Below are 18,716 nucleotides of genomic sequence, written 5' to 3' on the forward strand. Positions count from 1 at the left end.
AAAACTCAGGTCTAAGAATCATCATAGCCTCTTCAAATAACCTTAAAGAGATGCCCGATTTTCGATTTGTAAAACAAGAAAGAAGACGAAGAACATATGAAGAGAAAAGAAACTAAAACAAAAAGGAGAGAGAATCCCATCATTGCGACCATCACCCACCAAAAAGAAGAAGAACAAGAACAAAAACAAGAAAAAAGAGAAGAAGGGCTCCAAAAATCATGAGCTAGGGATCCTCGTTCGACTTCTTGAATCAATCGGACAGAACGATCTTCTCCTCTGGTGATCTCTTCACCTAACAATGGCTACATGTCGGTTGCCTGCGGAACAGTAGGCCTTCCAGAGCTGCCTCGCCTACCGTTAGAGAAGAAGGCATACAAAGAAGAGGAGACGAAGAACAACACTTCCAAGTCTCCGATCTTCGCCTCACTATACAATGAAGAAAAGAAGAAGAAGAAGAAGAAGAAGGGAAGAAAAAGAGCAGCTTGGATGTGTAACAGAGAGATGTCGCCCCCTCTCGAGAGGAGAGAGCCATGAAAGAAGTGGAGGATGTTTTCGGGCAATCGGATGGGAATCGCCCTTATATATAGAGAGAGCACGCCTGCCCAACAGAGCCGTTGCAAATCTTGGGGCGTTACGAGGGGCTTGAGCCTAAACTTATTAATTAACGTTAATAAACTAATTTGACATCCAGGGACCCCCACTCCACCAACTATGCTGCCATGGAAGAAAGCTTTAATGCGGAAAACCATGAAGGACTATTATGCCCACTTATATACGATACACCGGCAAGCATGCAATTCATCTAGGCTTGTTTATTAATTTTATATTTGATTTTCAGTTATTACATTCTTAGCCAAAGTAAGAGCAGATGCAACCTGGTGCCACCCTGAACTCAAATAATTTGGGAATTGGGAGGGATCTGAGTTATGCTTGTCCCTGAACCAACCCAAATTACCCACTAGGTCTAAAATCTATTTCATGTGTAGGCCCGAAACTTTGACCTGATCGACCAACATTATAGGTCCTGGACCAAAATCAACACCTAAAAATGTAAAAAAGCAGGTTGTTGGGGTCCAAGCGTGCCCCAATCTGACGCGATCCATTTGCAGCCCTAGTTAACAAGGCTTTAGTTTTGACCAGTGACAGTCATTTGTTTGCAGCATAAATCTCTCCCAGTGCATGATCTGGGAGAATGACTCACCATTGTTGGTCACCGTCACATGAGGTGAAATTAACTTCAATAGAGTTGTTTATGGTGGAGTTGGCATCTATTTTCTGTTTTCCTTTGGTTTCGATTCTGTTTGCTGATTTTGTTTCTTTGAATAATTGCCTTATACACATGGATGTTCTTCTTCTTTTCTACTTCTTTTGCTGGCGCGCGCGCGCGCGAGAGAGAGAGAGATAGTGGTGGGATATAGGTGCATCAATGTGCTTATCTCAGTCTTTGAGCTTCAAGAATTTAGATTGAAGTTGATTCAGGTCAAGTTAATGCAAAATAATATTACACAACCAACCCCACCATCCATTCCTTCTGTGGACACTAAGCGTTGAAAGGCATATGCTTGTCCATTTGCTTGTACTGTTGACCTGCCATATTTTATTAGGAGGCTTACTGACTGATAAGTTGGCTTTGGTAGATGGGCGGTTACTGATTTGATAATTCATGTTTGGAGGAAATCTTTTCCAAGCAAGGGACTTTCTCATGCAGATATATCTTGCCTTTTCTATTCCTTGTAGGAGGCTTAGTCATGACTGGTTAAGCCTATTGCAAACCCAAAAAAGAATCTAATGTCTGACATTTAGAGGACTTGTTTTGTGAATGTACACTCTTTATATCCTATGCCGACATTTTTAGATATCATTTTATTTTAACAACTGCATTAAGGATTTTCAGCAAACATGGACTAAGGTTGATGACCTTTATTAGATTTACAGAGCCCTTGGGAACTATATGTTTCTTTACTTTGACAAATGTGGTGGAGTTATGTTTGTGACACATAAAGGTGCCTTGTCTTCCATATGTATTCCATGAAAAATACAAAGGCTTTTGTAGGAGACATATTAGCAACGAACAGCACACAAGGAGACTGACCAATGACTCTGCCTCCACACACAAACATAGAGGTCCCCAACTCTTTAAGGTAATGCTCAGAAGGCTTTGGTTTTTGGAGGTTGAGAAATACTCCTTTGTATTTTCAAAATATTCTTATGCGAACACTAGTTGGTGATTGTTGCAGACCAAATACAGGGTAATATTGTTTCGAAGTTTCAAACTTCTTTTATACATGACAGTTTGAGAAAGATCAATTGCGTAATTTTTTGTAACAAGATAAGGAGCAGTGTTTGGAGATCTTCATTTATAAGGAATTGGTTGCGAATGGAATCTAGGAATTTCCTTTTGACAGTGCGTGCTAATTTTCGTTCATATGCTTGATGATATATTGTAAGTGGCTGTGCAAGTGTGACGCTCATGAGTTGTAATCAGAAATTTTTTTAAATCCTGCTTTTGACTAGATTCTGTGGTGAAATTGCTATGAATGTTCAGACATTGTCAAAGTCATAGCAAAAACACTGCTGACATAAGGATCATTCCAAGCAAATTGTATTTTGGCTTTCAAAACATGAGAACAAACTTGCACCAAAAATCAATTATAGACAGCCTAGGTAAGGGACTGAATGATGAGGGATAAATTGAATTGTTTACTTGGCTGCATTCAAAAGCCGTACAGATATTCTAAAGATCTTTGAGAAAGGTTATGACATATCATGGATAGGTTTTATTTATGGGTTTGCCTGCCTTGATGATCTGGATAGAGCATGTTAAATTCAGTTTTGGCGTCGGTTGCTTCTGGATACGGTAATCTACACCACTGGTCCGACCAGGATCCAAATTTTCTTGTCATCTGGACTCTACAAAGTTTGTTCGTTCAAAGCTTGCGTGGTCACTTCAACCTACTCACACAGACCATGAGCATGCGTCCATGGACGTATGCACGAGCAGCAGACAGTGTTTAGGAGATGGTGATGAGACCATTTTATCTTGTAGAATTAAGCCTGACAACAAACAGTAGAAGCATGTAGAAGACGGTGCTAATCATTGAGGTTGACTCACTTAAAATCTTAATTAAAGTGTTTTAGTGGCAGCTGCAAAAAATCGTATATTAGAATTTGCACCAAATTAGTCTAAAATTACATGCTCTTAAATTCCTGCAAAACATAGGAGTAGGTAAACCAGCTGCAGAGAGCTCTAAAATTGGGATATCAAGCAGCTCCTGGCCCAAACATTATTTAAAATTACATTTCAATACAAATAGCAAATTTAGTCTTGAGCTAACAAACTGTAAAATAGTTGAGAATACAATGACATACATCAGGGTCGCTATATGAACATTCCTTGGAAAATGCCCTCACTGATTCTTTCGATCATACATGTGATATATATCCGCTGTTTCCCTCTGAATACTACATAGAGCTTCAACCTTGCATAACCATTAGCTTACCGCATCTTAACTGGCTCCCCTAACATCATCGCCCCAAACATTGTCCCAAGACCCAGTGGTCGCTTTCGGGCCCTCGATGTACTGCTGCCCATTCCCATCAAGACCGGGTAGTGTACCAGGTCCCAGTTGGGGGTCTTTCCTGGTCCTTGTTTTGATCCCTAGTAACCTCAAAACAAACCTTGCAAGTTCACCGTATAGCACACCAGAACGATCAAAGAGCTGCAAGAAAAGGCCACATTACCAGTGAATGAAAACCACCCCAGTTCTGAAACAGACGATGGGACCAAAAAGAAGGATTTCGCGGAATCAAAGAGTACCTGCAGGAGAGCTGACATGAACATGTGAAAGGCCTGTGTGTTTTGATCGATAAGGACTGAGATTCGGCCAAAGAAATTGACAACACCTTGCATCTGCCATCAGTGTCAAGACATAGGTCAATGTTTCTGAAAGGATGGGCACAACATGGAATAAAACAAGAGAAGGAGCTCTGGCAGACATGCTTTAGAAATGCCAACTAAAAATCTGTTGGTGCGGTATACTATATACTAGGTAAAAGACAGAATCTGGAAATCTTAACTAATATAACTCAGAATATGTAGTAACAAGACAGAATCAAGTCATATATTCTGTTATGCACTATCAAGTAAAATTGTAGTGTTAACAGAACAATGCAATGCTGAGAAAGACCATCTACAACTTCAATGGTAGACAAAATATGATTGCAACCCAACTGCTTGTAATCATAGTTCAGTGAACAATAACAAGCATCAAGTCAGGAATACCAAGCAATGTTCCATATGTTCGGATCTATGCCAGGATGGTATGCAACTCTACTGGGAACTCCTCACCACCAATCAGCCTAATGAGGCTGAGGCAGTGCTGGAAGCCCTGTTGATCACCTTTTACGTACATCGGTGTTATCAACGAATGAAAAAAAAAGAAGCAAACTTTCATATGACTGGATGGGCAGATGGCAAAGCATATGCTTGGAACTTGAAGACAAACAGCAAATCAAAAGAGAGTTTTGTATGATTGGATGGTAAATCACATGCACAGAACTTGAAAACAAAAACAGGACGACTTTTGGAAACATGGATTTCCAAGTTACCATGACTACCACACCCAGAAACATCTTACCACTCGGATGAAGGAAATCCAAAAGCCTGGTGGCGATGAAGGAGGGCCGTACGGATTATTTGGATCTGGATTACCATAAGGACCACCCATGCCCATCCCGTAGCCACCCATGGGCCCCCCAAACCCACCGTTATACATGCTTCCTTGGTACATTCCAGAATTTCCATATAACCCTCCATATCCCGAGTACATATTATTATTGTAAAGCCCACTGGACCCACCAAATCCTCCATATGAACCGTACATGCCTGAGCCATAGCCCGAATTGTAATTTGTATTTGAGCCATATCCTGTATTCAAAATGGAAGTTCATAACCTGCATAGAAAGAAAAATCAAGTTGAGCATGACCAAATTAACAATTACCTCCATAACTAGTTCCATAGTTCTGCTGCCAAGGTCTTGGAGGTAGCGGCCTCCCAATAGTGTTTCTGTTTGGCAACACACTCCTCTCAGTATTTGGAACGGTCTCTCCAGGTTTTGCAGCTCCAGAAGCTTCAACAACATCACTTGTGCTGCCAGAAGATGGGGGCTTGAAAGGTGCGGGTCCAGATGAAGTCGTAGCTCGCTCCCAGGGTTTTGGTGGTGGAGCATCACCTGCAGCAAATGTATCCATTTATTAACAAAAAAATATAACTTATTAACGTTACGAAGTTCAAAGTTGGGCTTCTATTTAAATAATCACCAAGCACAGGCAGTGAGGTCATCAGAAAACACATTGACCAGAAAAAGTGAGGGGCAGGCAGAGTCCAGTTATTGCAGTGAGAGGATTTACACCCCAAGGCATAGATGTGCAGGGTTGCACACATCATATATTGAATGGTTGGCTCTTGCTATTTAGACCAACACAAATCTCCTAGCAATGAGTCAGGACTCAGGAGGCCTCCTGAATCCTACATGGGCCTTTTGAGTTAGATTGTGTAGGGGCTCTCCTTGGGCCTCAGCATCCATAGAGGCCCCTATGGTGATACCTTAAGGAGACCAATTAAGACCATCTGAATTCCAAATAAAGAAATACAGCAACAACAAGCATGTTTTCCTATAAAAAAATGAAAAAATTCCTAAATCTTTATGCATTTGGTTAAATGACCACATACTTCAAAAATATGATCCCAAAATTGATATGTTTGCAAGTTCTACTCAAAATTACGAAGAAAAAGATTTTAAAATGCTATGCTTAAAATCTCCATGCTTTGTGAATGAGGATCTATAAAGCCGACCTAAGTAGATAGGACAAGGACGGATGGTTATAGTTTATAATTATGCACTAAAAGCTCCACAACTGCTACATATAACCAAATCAGTAATTTAGCAAATAATAGTACTTTCAGCTGAAACTACTGAAACTTTACTAGTAAAGATTCTGTAAAACAAATAAAATGCTCCAAAATCATGCATATTAAGTTAGCTGACTTCTTTTATTTTTAACCTATGTTTCTATTTTTTTACTAATTATATTGATCAAAACTTCAAAATTTGGAGCAGAACAGATGAAAAAGTTACTCCGTAAACCTGACAAACACCAAGTTTTACAGTCTTAGCTTTCCCATCTTGCCACAAAAGTGGAATGGATATTAGCACCACAAAAATCACATTCATTTATTTGTTTCATTTCCAAATTGTGTACAGAAAGTTATAGCATGACTTATCACAAAATGACCTTGACCAACCAACTAGGACAGAATCATAACTGTGTACAAATGACAGAAAGCAGAATGCAAAGTGATGGAGATGAAAGAAAACCAAGCATGACAAGATGGAACATAAAAGAACTAGCATTGAAAGGCGGAATTCAAGTCAAACATATTACCCTAAGGAGATCAAGTCGAACTTTAAAACGTCTGCAGATATAATCAGGGACCAGATGACTAGATGCATGTAAAGAGGTCCTTATACAAGAATGTGCAAAGCAAGGTGGGCCGAACCGCCCGATTTAGCCCATACCGAGCCGACCCAGTGGAAAACCGGCTTGGTTCACCTATTGGAATCAATCCCAACTTTGAACCGGCCGGAACAAGTTCCGAACCGACCAGAACCGGCTGGAACCAGCATGAAACCAACCGAAACTATTCAGAACCGATTGGTTCCGTTCAAACTCGATGTGAACTATCCGATTCGCACCGAGTCGACCCAGTTCGGAACTGGCCTTCTTTTCTTCCACTTCTTTTGTTAAAAGAAGTGTTGGGAACAGTATTTTTATGAAGTTCATTTAGTTGTAAGACGGCTAAACAACCCCCCTTCCCTCTAATTTACGAAATCACACTGATTCAGCACGATTGAAGAAAGATCCAAGCCTAAATAAAGTGTGTTTCCTCTCCCCTATCTCATTCCCTCTATTTTTTTAGTTTGAAAAAATAGGTCGAAATTTGTAAAATAAGGAGAAATCATGCCAAAATTTTCTGATTTTATTATATGTTGTAGATCTATAGATGATCTACACAATGACAAAACAATTTATAATTTTTGAATTATATATATTTTTAAAAATTAAAAATATTTTTTTGTATTAAAAAATAAAAAATAATAATAATAAAATAATAAAATTTCAAAAAAATATAAAATCAGAAGGGTAATTAGGGGCATGCAAGCAACTCTCCAGCAAAATTTAGTATCTAAAAAGATAAGTAGCCATTGATGCATGCCTACGAGCCTAGAAAAATTTATGTAGCATCCATTATTGGGTTCTACATAGATCTGAGTTGAAATTAATTTTTTTAACATATTTATATTTCAAAATTATTTTTAAATTTAACAATAATTAAAAATATATAATTAATACCGAAAATTATGAAAAATTAGTAGTACATATTCCATAATTCAGAAGTAACTTCTGAAGTAGAAAATATATGTCTGAATTTATGATATTTAAATATATTTTTAAATTTATAAATTATTAAAAAATAAATAAATAAAAATATATAAAATATTTGTATTATGTATTCGATAAATCAAATGTATTTTCTGAAGTAAAAAAATTATTTTCAATATAATAAAATTTTACTATTTTTAAATAATTGATAAACTGACGTATTTGATAAATCTACAGAAATAGAACCATCAAGAAAAAAGGAGCCAGAGCATGACATTAGTTGGAATTATGTGTAAATATTCTTGGATCGGCACTATTGAAAGTGCAACTGGTGCAACATAAAGTTCAAGAGAAGAGAGATAACCAAGTTGAAGCAACACTTAGTTGATGATTACTCCAACGTATTTATGTCGAAAATGCCCATAGGAGATTCGGTAACCGATGAAGAAGTACTTCGCTGATTTCAGAGCAGCAAAGGAGAGAGTTTCTAAGAAAAAAGCAGAGATAGATTGCCAAGCGACAGAGCCACCTTCCTATTTCTAGAGAGTTAAAAGAGGTGTTTGCTCCAAATGATGAGGCACAGATCCAGGCTGCCATGTAGAGACGAGCCTGAGTGATCAATGGCAGCAGGATGAGGTGGCCAGGCATAGGGCTCGATTTGGACCCTTAGACTACAAGTCGGGCTTCGGTTCTGCGAGCAGCAAAGCAGATCTAGAGTTTAGGAGGACCTCCTCAATCAGAGAAGCCTTTCATGATATCTCAGTTAGATAATGGATGCTCGAGTTTTTTGTCTTTCTGTTGGGTCCTATATTATCACATGATCATATGTTTCAATCAGCATTAATATTGCATAGATGCCATATATTGGTGCGGTTAGATTTGCTATATGACAATTCCAGCATTGCTCTATAATTTAATTGTAAGTTTAATCTCATCTGCAAACATCTTCTTCCATTACCAAAAGGTTAGAAAAAAAGAAGCTAGAAGGTTGTGAAGTAACTAGTATAGTTATTGTTGTTATTGTTATTGCTATCATCATTATTATTACTATTTTTATATCATCCTTCTTTCAAATTTGGATTAAATTGCGTCCTTTCTGCTTAATTAGATACCGAACTAGTACCGTACCGACCTGTCCACCGACCGGTATGGGTCCCGGTACTAGTTCGGCAAACCTTGGTGCAAAGAAAATTTGGCTGTGAAACATAGAGGTCCAAGAGGCTCAATGAGAACAGAATTGTCTTTAGAAAATGGCAAGATATGACTCTTAATGACTTTGAGACATTTATAACTACAAGTGAGAATAAGAATCTAGTAAGGCAAATTGTCTGTGGTTTGACTTTCATTCATTTTTCAAACAAGCTTAGAAGGGCATGAGAATACCTACGGACTAAGAGAAATAATGGAGAAAAGAAGTAGAAATATGGATAACTTATGCATACAGAACAAAAGTTGGTGTGGTAATCCTTAAAGGTGAGATAACAGCGAGATGGGGATTATATTTTTTTCATGAGATGTTGAGGTTTGAATTAGAACGAGATACCCATAGATATTGATGCTCTAGAAAGATTTGAAAAGATAAGAATCTACAATCAATTAGGGCCTGAATATATGCATGGAAGATAACAGGAAAAACTAGGATGATTTGGTTAACAATCTGCTGTGCAAGTGCAAAAGCTAGGAAAATCATATATAATATAGACACACTTGTAGAGGAGGGGAGATAGAGAGTTGCATGATTAATCATGAACCAATATTGGGCCTAACATAACTAAATTTTTGAACAGGGTAAGCCTGAGGGCTAATGGAAATGAGGTAGTTACTAGGAAAATGAAAACTTTTTGCACAGTCCATCAATGATTTAGAAGTATGAACATATATTCATTAAAACACAACTATAATTAGATGACATGGCTTCTATGATCTTTTTACTTAGTTAAGAGTTTTTGCATAACATATGTTAGTGAAAGTAGGAGTTTAGGGTTTTTTTCATTCTTTCCACTTTATGGTGCCTCTTTCTCCAAATATCATGCTAGATAATAGTAGGCTCCCCATGGTCTGTCCAATTCAAAGAGGAAAAACGTTATAAATTCCTATCTTGACCTTAAAAGATGTTTGATATAGTCCTATAGCAATTACCTGTGTTATGGAATTTTTTTAAGTGTTTCTGATATATGGTCCACAGTGATCTGAATTTCCTAACCTGAAAAATGACTAGAGCAGCATGATACAAAAAATTTCATTGTGGATTTGGGATTGATTTACGTTTTTTTTTTCAATACCTCTCTTGCACTACAGTAAGTGGTATGTGGATCTGAACATTGCTGGAAAAAGATCAGATGCTCAAACAAGCCATACTCATTGCATCAATGGAGATACAAGCAATTAATCAACTAGTAGTGATGAATTTGATTCTTTTGCAATCTTGTTAAGGCCATTGAATAACAAATCTTCATGAGAAGATTAGGATCAATACCAGTATGCACAACATTTTATTCGATGCCTATACTGCATTCACAAGAAAAATACATAACAATATGCTAGGACTTTTTTGTTTTTTTGCATCAAGGCTATACTTAATTGTTTTCTGGTATGACATGGCAATGTTTCAAAGCACGAACAGATGTTTCATGCCCAAGCTGAATCAACCATTGGCCTAAACTTTACTGGAAGTGTAAGTTGAATGTTGATTGCTGATAGAGGTTCTTTGCATATTAAATTCTCCAAAGACAACGAACATAAGAAGAAGCATGAATTAAGACTATAATCAACAAATGATAAGCAGCTAAAAGAGATTGAGGGAAATATTGGAGACAAAACAGAAATTAAATTCAATTTAATAATTATTTAATGTCAGGTAGATGAGCAACTCAACTATGTATAGAACCACACAGGCATGCTTCATAGCATATTGGTGCACTATGCTACAATATTGGATGAAGCAGGTTGATCCTAAGTTACAAAAATAGATCAATACCTCCATAGCCCATATGGTGCTGGCAATTATGCAACAGGATACACCTTACACAACATGACGTTATACAAACCAAGGTCTAAATCGTTGGTTATAAGGCAAGCTAGGGGAATCGAAAAGTTTCATGTATCCTTGATGTAATTTGTAGTTGACAATCAACAATATTAAGTACCACCTCCAAATCATGTTATTCTCACCAAGATGAGTCAAGCAAAAAGGGTTCAGAAAGGAGTGAATGCAAATAATTGTTTGAAATTTATATTCACCTCTCTTGCATCCTCAAAAATCCCTAAGAATGGCAAGCAGAAGGCCAAAGATTTCAAGAGCAAGATCATAATCTATATATTAATAAACATCTTAAAATTCTCCCAGGTTTCAATAAGTTTTTCCTACACATGGAGATCCCAAAGGCCACAACCATCATTGATTTTCATTGGAGAAGCATTTGGGACCAAATGCATTTGAGTGCAGTCTAGCCCAACTCAAATTATGTGTGTATATACATATATACCTATGTACACATAAATACACGAACACATTTATGCATGTATATATACATCTATAAAGATGGATTTCGCTCCTCTCAAGAGGAGAGGGTTGTACTTCTCTCGACTCGAAAATCAACAGCAGACCATTCAAATCGAAGATTCACACCGTTGATCTATACTACTAAAATGCCTAGAAATCAAAAATCACATATTTTGATGGTCTCTAAAGTACGCATCATATGGATTAAAAAATGGACGGTTTTCAATGTGATAGTACGCTAAAATACATGCTAAAGCATATGGATGGAGAATCCACCTTACTGATCATGATCTACACATGTCAACAGATGTATAAATTGAAGATCAATAGATTTTAATCCTTAGAACATAGTGAAACATAGTCACAACATTGAACAATACATTTTTAGACCCATTTGTTGCATAGGTTAGAGAACATTGAAACATGTGATTCATGATTTCTAGGCATTTTTATTGGAACAGATCATGATCTATGGTATAAATCTTCGATTTGATTGCTCTATTATTGGTTTTGGACGTGAAAGTAGATAACCCCTCCCAAGCAGTCCTTTCCTATATACATGCATATACATCTATATATGTGTGTGTATATATGGGGATGGACCATGCTCCTCTTGAGAAGAGAGGATATCTACTTCTCTCAAGTCCAAAATCAATAATGGGGCACTCAAATCAGATGTCTGATTGGGTCAGGTCAAATTTTGGTCAGGTGAACTTTTAGCAGACATGAATCCAGACCTCAAAAATTAAATAGGTCTATTTTTGGACTCAGGACTTAGGCGTATGATTCTAAAGGCTTTCATATGGGTCCAAGTAGGGTCGGCGGAACTGGTACCGGGCACCGTACCAGTTGTCCGGCGACACAAGTCGATACGGGCCCGCATCGTGTCGTATCAGGCCTATGCCGACAAAGTAAAAGAGGCAAGGGAGAGGAAGAACGAGAGAGAAAAAGAGAGAGAGAATAGGGAGGCCGAGAGAGGATGGCTGAGAACCAACGGAGGGCCAAAGAGCCATTGCCCGGAAGAGGCAGAGGCTGGAGAGCCGCCGGAAAGCCACGGAAGAAGGGCACCGCTCCGGTCCCCTATTTTGCAGGGGTCGAAGGAGGCCCCTCTTCTAAGGCTCCCTCCTTCGAGCGGTAGCTCCCCGACCTCCGCTGGCCGACCTCGAACTTCCTCTCTCTTTCTTTCTCTCCCTCTCCCTTCCCCGCTTTGTCTCTCTTTTTTCGTCTTTTTCCTTCTTCTCTCCCTCTGGCGTCAGTCTCGTTTTCATTGCCAGAACTATCCTCGAGACGCCCTGAACTGGGCAGTTCGAGACGGTTCCGTCGACACTGTGTCCAAGTAAGGTGTAGGTCAAGTACGAGTTTGCATGTCTTAAAAGCAGCTTGTATAACTCTACCACGGGACACTGGCTAATCAATAAAGAAAAGGAATCGTCATAGATTTATTTCTTATTTAGAGTGTTCCAGCTAGAATAGGAAAGGGGATAAGGTACTCAACTAATAAGTCTTTTGACCCAGCCATTAGGAGTGCATTATGACACTATATTTTGAAATGAAGAAAGAGCAAAAGAATGGCCTCCTTCCCTTCTTCTTCTTCTCATTCTCATATTTCTACTCTATTCCTTTCAGATCTTTTCTCTTCTCTCCTCTTATTCTTCTATTATTCTTCTTACTCTTCCCTTTCTCCTACTATCCTACTTGTACTTCTCTACTTCTCTTTACTCTCTTTTGACATTATTTTCCTTGTTGTCTCTCTTGCTTTATTAAAATTAGCAGATTACTTCAATTTTCATATCTAAATCTATCTTCTTTATTGTTATCATTGTGTGGCCCTAATCTCAATTTGAAGTTACATCAAAATCAGTAATGATGCATCTAATAATCTAATGAGCAAGGCAACTACACAAGATAAAGGTGGCCGATAGGTGACCGGGCACTCAACTTGGCCACCCAAGCCTAAAAGCTTGGAAAGCATTATATACCATGATGGTTGGGTAGTCTAAGGCAAACTATGCTCTTATGGTATGTTTGTTTGCAAGAAAATGCAGGAAAAGAAAAAGTAAAACAATGAGTTTTCATGAAAAAGAAAATTCTTTTCTAAAAAAATATAAATTTTCCAAATTAATTGATTTTTTTATAGAACAACAAACAAAAAACTAGACTTTCTTTAAAATTAAATCTTTCAAACAATTTTCCTTGCAACAAAATATACCCTTAGCGGCCAGTTATAAAGCCCTTATAACTTTTTAATGACTTGTTAAGTAAACTAAGACTCTTGCAAACCAGGTCACTAACCTCCACTCCAAAATCGTTCCCAAAATGCAAAATTCATAATTAGATAAAAGCTTATAACAACTGAAGTAACGCTATCCAACCCAATGTACACCAAAGTAGGACCAACCTAATTAAAACAAGATTTAAGCAAGGCTCAACCCATTCCAGAATTACCTCAATAAAATTTCTTCTTTTATTCCCAAAAAAAATGTACTCAATGTTAAGAATCTACAGAAATATTATAAGTTTCAATGCTCAAACAGAACTTTAGATCATGTACATGGAGAACTAATAAAAATACAATATAGTTGGATAACACCACAGATCTTTGGAAAATAGGACATGATATAGGTAGATACAACAATAGCATATACTTATACATTGATATATTTTCATATAGATATACTTATATATGTATGTATATCCGTAGATATGTATGCATGCACGCAACATCCATAAAGCAAAATAACTTGACACAATAATATAGACCAACTTCATATAATAACATGAACATCCACAAACTCCAGCATTTAGCCATCATTCAAATTCATTGACCATGCTTCATACTCAATAAATAACAAAATTAAAGTCTAAATTAAGCATCCATCATTAGGAGGTCACATTCATTGGAGAAAAGAAAAAAGAATGACCATCTCTCTCATACCGGAAGGTATCCAGGATGTATCCAAAACACAGCTGATCCAAAGCCTTTTATAATTTTAAAAAATAAACAACTACAACTACAAAGCTGACATGTATCCTAGTCATATATGACAAGAAACAACATCTAATACATATCAAACATGGTAGAAGAATGCTTAAAGTCAATATTGTTTAACAAGCTAATATCCTGACAAAGTAGAAGAATGTAACATAGCATTCAACACCTTAATAGCTTAACCTAACCAGTTAAAAAATCATTAGTTATTACCATTGCCCTCAAACTTTCAAGAGAATTCCCAATTCCTAGATAAGCTGGTATTACATAAAACCTTGTAGATTTGTGGTTAACTATATTTTAGGGTATGTACTTAATAACGCAATCAAATGTATGTATCCAATATACTACTTACTAAAGTTTCTGTTGGACACATGACTTAATATCCAAGAATCTCACGTACATCAAATAGATTAAAGGTGTTACCATGCACATTTTCAAACAAGGTACACAATTTCGGTACCGGATACCGCATCCTATTGGTTCAGTACTATACGGTCAGTTCAATACAATATGGTAAGCACCACGTATTAAGACAGCTCTTGAGCCCTTTTTTGTCACTTTTTGTCATGGTAGAGCTCAAAATCGAGCCATACGGGCCGATATGGTATCGCACACATCCCCAATTTAGGCGGTACGAGATGGCACCTTCTTGGTTCATATTGCTATGAATCGGTTCGACTCATATACTGAACTGAACCTCAGTATCATACCGGAATGGCATGGTACGGGTTAGTACTATAGATCTTGCTTTCAAGCTTCAAAATGAATGATCACTCCTCCAATAGAAAATCATTTTCTATATAGACAAAATAATTTGGTGAAGAAAAATTTCTAAAATTCTTTCCTTATTGGTTAAAAGTCATCTTTTCCTTTTAACTAGTACAAAGTGATATCATTGAACTGGCAGATTCTGAAAAGCTTTAGGTTGTTTTAGATGTGATACAATACGATGGTTGTAGTTCCAACCACCGTGCAACTTTAGTACACTATGATTTATTATTGTAATATCAACAATATATTATTAATAAAGCAAAGAACCATGGAATTGATTAAATCTATCAGTCACAACATCAGAAGTAGTTCAATTAAAACCGAAACAAAATCCTCAATCAATTTTTTTCAGTTTCCCAACACAATTTTATAACCAGAAAAAACGAATAGAGGAGATCTCATCACATCTGTCAATGTCAGGATGAGTAAGGTTCTCGAGCTGGAAAATCTGTATCTAAAATTTATCGTCAAAGAAAATTTTCTATTTCCCTTCTCAAAGAAGAACAAGGTAAATATGTAACAAAATCCCCAGCAAAAAAAAGAACAGAAATTAAAGAGTTGATTATAGATTTTATCAGTTAGGTCAAGCAAAGTGTATATGAATTATCAAATAATACCCATCCCCTACATCAAGATCATACACTCTAAAAGCAGTTCATTCTGATAACCTAAATTTAGCGCAAAAAAATCAGATGACAGACATCTCGAGATCATCTGAAAAAGAATCAAAATACTATCAAATCATTACCAAGAATCGCTCAACAAAGACGAACCAACCCAATTCTCCATTTCTATGCAACGTTTCAAATCAAAATTCATCAATTCGAGCAACTCTTGTAGCACAAACCCAGTTCATAACCTAATAAGCATAAGCCGGACTCATCCAATTCCCGAAAATCCAAAAACCCCAATCAAAACCATTGAATTTAGTAATAACATAAGAGGGAAACAAATCGAGTACTCTCGGTGTAAAGCTCTATAGACACGAATTGGAAGAACGGGAAAAACAGAAAGCCATCTATCTACCAAGTTCCTAAAGAATCCGAGGAAAATCAGATCTAAATCTATATTTCTGCACTTGCTGAAGGCCGAAATGGCCGAAAACCTCAGGAATAATTAGGTCAGGCTTTGTTCAGGGTTCAGATCAGAGAAAGGCTAGAATCCATCTCCAATATAGCAAGAGAGAGAAGACGGTTTGGGATTCGAACCTGGCCGTGGGGAATTGGATCCCATGGCGATCTCGCGAAGGGAAAGCTACATGCAAAGAAGCCGCCGTCGCCGTCTTCGTGCGCGGAACCCTCCTTTCCTTGCAAGCCTTCCGCCAAGGAAGCCGAGGAGAAAATGCCGACCTCCCTCATCTCTAACCTTAAAGGGTAGTTCTATATACACCCCCCCTATTGCTCAGGACACCCCCCAAAAACTAAAAATAAAATACCCAAACTAACCTTTAGTGTAATTACCATATTGCCCTTGAAATTTTCTCATACACCCCCCCTTCCTTTTCGTTTTGAAAAGAAAAAAAAAAAAACACCCCTCAAACCCCCCTTAAACCCCTCCTCCCCCGTTCCCCCTTCTCCCTCTCGTCGCCGGCATTCTCCCGATCTCCGACCACCTCGCCGGCTTCTCCCGGAACCACCTCGCCGGCTTCTCCCGAAATTTTTTTTTTCACGGTTCGTGCTCCGTTCGGCACTGGATCGCCGAACAGAAGCCTTCTGTTCGGCTGAACAGTGCCGAACAGAAGCCTTCTGTTCGGCAACCCTCAACCGAACAGATCTGTTCGGCTGCACAGTGCCGAACAGAAGGCTTCTGCCCGGCACTGTTCAGCCGAACAGAAGCCTTTTGTTCGGCGATCCAGTGCCGAACGGAGCACGAACCGTGAAAAAAAAAAATTTCGGAAGAAGCCGGCGAGGTGGTTCCGGGAGAAGCCGGCGAGGTGGTCGGAGATCGGGAGAATGCCGGCGACGAGAGGGAGAAGGGGGAACGGGGGGGTTTTGGGCGTTGGCGAGGTGTTTTGGAGGGGAAGAGCGGGGTGGGGGGGGGTTTGGGGGGTGTAGAGAGCAATTTAGGTGAGGGGGTGGGGAGGGTGGGGGGTAATTTAGAAATTTTTAATTTTTTAGGGGTGTCCTTAGCAAATGGGGGGGTGTAGAGAGTATTTAATTTTTTTTTAATTTTTGGGGGGTGTCCTGAGCAATAGGGGGGGTGTATATAGAACCACCCAACCTTAAAGCGTATAAGTACTGGGTTTTTTTTCATATATACCCTCTACAATATACAAAATTATGTAAATATTCTTGTAAAATTATTATTTGCATATATATCCTCATAAAATACTTATTTTGCATGCATGCCCTTTATTTTCTTTCTTTTTAATATATGTATTCATACTATCCAATGTCATTAAAAAATAAATAATTTAAATTTGAAATAACTGAAATATCATTATAGGTAGATGTGTAAAAAGAAGGCTTTATAAGGATACACATGCAAATAATAAGTTTGTAAGGATATTTATGCAATTACACATATCTAGGAGGGTATACATTTAAAAAATGTTAAAAAAATAATCAAAATTCAGTAAAGATAATTCAGTTGTTCTTAATAAAAAAGGGTTAAAAAAAATACTATCATGTCATATGATCTCATGTTAATATCAACTCTTATAGAATGAATTATGTTGCTTTTACGAAATTCTCACCTCAAAAACAAACAACTCAACATTTACGAATCACTAATTTACTAATCTAAGTATCTATAATTAATTTAAATTTAATATACTTTAATCTTTTAAAAATAATGAAGAATATATGATGTCATGGATTCAATAATAATTCATTCTCTATCATCCATCCACTTGTATGAATCTCAAAGCATTTCATCTTTTGTCGTCTACGCATCTCTATAGATCTCAAAGTACTCCATCCTCTATCATCCATCTGTCTATATAGATTTCTCATCTATCATTCATTCCTTGCACAGATCTCCAAGCACTCTATCCTCGGCCATTCATCCTCCTAAATAGATCTCAAAGCCCTCCATCCTCAATCATCCATCTATTCACAAAGATAAAATACTTCACTCTTGGTCATTCATCCACCTACACAAATCTAAAAATGCACTATCCTTTGTCATCCATTTGCTTGCATAGGTCTCAAAGTACTCTATCTTTTGTCATTCATCTACTTGTATAGATCTCAAAGTGTTCCATCTACATGACTTTTGTTTTCCTTCCTTTTAGTCCAAATAAAAAATAGAGGTACAAATGGGTAGGATCAGACCGAGTCGCTTATGACTCAATCTGACCCAGCCCGGTTTCTTGTTCAGGTTCTAATGCTAGACCCAAACCCAATCTAGAAGAAGATTGGATTGGATCGAGTCGAGTCCACGACCAAAATTTTTGACCTAATCAGTTATTTAGGTCGGTTCGAGTTCATGTGGGTCCGGGTCACACATACAGCAATGGGTTGCAAATTTTAATTCAGCCTATTTATTAATAATAAGTTCATACATTAGTAGGAAGAATGGCTAGAATTTTGTCATACAATTTGGACTCCTTGTTCTATCATTTTTAGCTAGAATGTTGTTTGAGTTATATAATTCCAAAAAATATTTTTTGGGAAAATGCGAAGGAGTCTATAAAATGGGTTTCCAAAAACCCCGTGCCTTAATACTGTTTAAGTCCTCCAAACTCATGATTATATCAGGAACTACATGTATAACCTCCATCTTCTATATTTTTTGAGTGAGAAGCTTGGAAAGTAATGTAATGGTGTATCTTGAGGATCACTTAAAGATAAAAAAACTTGCACATGATTACGATGGATAAGTAAATGACTTCTATTTGTATATTATAAGGCTTAATTGAGAAAAAGGTAATTAACATGTTTAAATTAGCATCACTATCTGCCATTTGAACATCAGCTTTGGCAATAAGGCCTTCTAAATCACAATCTCTTGTGCCTTAATAACAACATCCATTGAATCAAATCTCTCTTCAACCAAACATTCAT

The 18,716-nt window shown here is 37.5% G+C and overlaps 1 protein-coding gene across 1 annotated transcript; it reads right to left on the bottom strand.

Annotated features, from left to right (window-relative positions):
• Positions 1-3,178: 3,178 nt before the first annotated feature.
• LOC103695839 (peroxisomal membrane protein 13-like) lies at positions 3,179-16,063 on the bottom strand. The gene is made up of 5 exons (XM_008777263.4): positions 15,918-16,063; positions 5,002-5,232; positions 4,638-4,927; positions 3,818-3,910; positions 3,179-3,719 (listed from the first exon to the last, which is right to left on the bottom strand). Exons 1-5 carry the CDS (start codon positions 15,940-15,942, stop codon positions 3,507-3,509), a joined length of 852 nt encoding a protein of 283 aa, XP_008775485.2. The 5' UTR covers positions 15,943-16,063; the 3' UTR covers positions 3,179-3,506.
• Positions 16,064-18,716: the final 2,653 nt, after the last annotated feature.

Source organism: Phoenix dactylifera, chromosome 16, assembly GCF_009389715.1.
Source record: "Phoenix dactylifera cultivar Barhee BC4 chromosome 16, palm_55x_up_171113_PBpolish2nd_filt_p, whole genome shotgun sequence".
Classification (NCBI taxonomy): Eukaryota; Viridiplantae; Streptophyta; class Magnoliopsida; order Arecales; family Arecaceae; genus Phoenix; species Phoenix dactylifera.

Excerpts from the sequence above, each read along its gene's own strand:
- LOC103695839 (XM_008777263.4), bottom strand. The coding sequence starts at position 15,942 with ATGGGATCCAATTCCCCACGGCCAG. Across the intron at positions 5,233-15,917 it reads ATCCAATTCCCCACGGCCAG|GTGATGCTCCACCACCAAAA; the intron begins GTTCGAATCCCA and ends CATTTGCTGCAG. Across the intron at positions 3,911-4,637 it reads GGATTTCCTTCATCCGAGTG|ATGCAAGGTGTTGTCAATTT; the intron begins GTAAGATGTTTC and ends CACTGATGGCAG.